The 1779-nt window shown below is 51.6% G+C and overlaps 1 protein-coding gene across 1 annotated transcript in view; it reads right to left on the bottom strand.

The window, feature by feature from the left end:
- The window catches only part of LOC123032747 (immunoglobulin lambda-1 light chain-like), a gene marked incomplete at its 3' end in the record, with an annotated part of 7611 nt that extends 6637 nt beyond the window's left edge, over nt 1-974 (bottom strand). The window contains exons 1-2 of the mRNA XM_044448847.1: nt 885-974; nt 434-742 (exon numbers count right to left, since the gene is read on the bottom strand). Of these exons, the coding sequence (XP_044304782.1) occupies nt 434-742; nt 885-930 (355 nt within the window). The remainder of the gene's footprint in view (nt 1-433; nt 743-884) is intronic.
- Between the last annotated feature and the right edge of the window lie 805 nt (nt 975-1779).

The raw sequence follows: 1779 nt of genomic DNA on the forward strand, positions 1-1779 counted from the left end.
GAGGAGATGTTGAACGTTTCTGAGATCATCAGATGGAAGAGAAAGCCGTATTCCCTGTCGCCAGCCATGCGAGAGTTCTAGTTTTGGGAGAACCAAAGTGCATCAAAATGTTTCCCCAGGCTGGAGAGGCAGGACAGGACGACCCGGATGCCTGGAATTCCCGGCCTCCTTCCACATGCTCCAGGGATGCACAATTTGAGGAGGAGGCGACGAAAGGGGGGTGCCATAAGATCCAGAGTACCCCACCTTTGGCTGTGGTGGCAATTGAAGAGAGTGGAGCCTCTGTCCAGGTCGCCCTTCAGAGCAGCAGAGGGTGTCCCAGTGAGCACCAATCCTTCAGCCATCAGTCAAATTACATTCTCTGCCAGTTCTCTGCTCTTTAGGAAGTGGAAGAAATGAAACGTTTTTGTCTCAGTTCCTCACCAGAACCAACCACTGTGATACACCTTGCTGTTGTTTTCCCAGGCAGCACAGTAATAATCAGCCTCATCCTCTGGCTGGGCGTTGGTGATGGTTAGATAGTTGGGGTTCCCAGAGCTGGAACCCGAGAACCGATCCGGGATCCCTTCTCCCCTGCTGCTTCCATACAGCACAAACTGGGGACGCTGCCCAGGCTGCTGTCGGACCCAGCCAAAATTATACCAGCTGCCTCCACCACTCCCAGTGCAGGGGAGTTTGACTGTTTGCCCTGGAGACACGGACTGGGAAGGAGGCTGAGTGAGGATGTTTTGTGCGCTGACAGCTGTGGAGAAAGGAGGAAAACAACGTTACTTCTGCACAAGATAGCCAGTTCTGGGAAATTCTCCATCTCCCATGCTGTGCACAGGCTGTTAATGTTTCTCTTGTCCACTGGGCCACCGTGACGTGGGTTTTCAATGCCTTACCTGCACAATAGCTGAGCAGCGCCCAGAAGAGCAGAGCCCAGGCCATGCTGACCTCTCTAGAGGAGCTCGGGGTTGTGGAGGGAAGGAGTCCTTGCCGGGCTGCCTCCCGCTTTGCCTCTTAAATCCCTCACGGTGGAAGCACGGCCCCTTCATGCAAATCGGAGCATTGACGCTCATCCACGTCACAGTGCCACTGAGACGGAGCCATGTTCCAGTCAAGCCAGTGATCCTCCAGCAAATGTGCATGAGGGACGTCTTCAGCCTCTTGGGAGCATTACTTGTTTTATTTCTTTTTATTTCATTTAAAACGTTTCTATGCCACCCCCATCGCAGCAAAGCCTCGGGACGGCTCACAAAAAATACAAAAAAACATGCAGAAACAATAACAATATCACAATTTAAAAGAAAAAAAAAATTAAACCCCCGGTGCATTCTCGGCCAATTTAAAATCCTAATAATACAATAATTTAGCAATTAAAATAGGTTTTAAATGAAAAGTTCTTAGTCTGGAGCTGAAAAACAAATACTGACGGTGCCAGACGGACCTCTCTGGGGGGGGGGGGGGGGCGCATTCCATAGATGGGGCGCTGGGGGAGATGGTGGGGAGGGCAGGACTCACCATAACCAGGTTGAACGAGATCCCGCATGGCCAAACCCAGCAAAGCATTGGCTTTTCCTCTCCCTTCCTGGACTAACCACTCAGTTATGCTATTCGTTCCTTCATCTGTGGAGCTGGATGGGAAAGAAAGCTGCCTATGCCTTAACTGGGGGACACTGGCCACTAATCCACTTGGCAATGTTGGTGATACACATCTCTCCAGGTCAGCTGGACGTCTCTGCATGAGTCGCAGCTCCTTACGTGCACCCACCTCCGTGCCTGGGCCAGACCTTGAAA

Source organism: Varanus komodoensis, unplaced genomic scaffold (assembly GCF_004798865.1).
Source record: "Varanus komodoensis strain SLA01 unplaced genomic scaffold, ASM479886v1 scaffold56, whole genome shotgun sequence".
Lineage (NCBI taxonomy): Eukaryota > Metazoa > Chordata > Lepidosauria > Squamata > Varanidae > Varanus > Varanus komodoensis.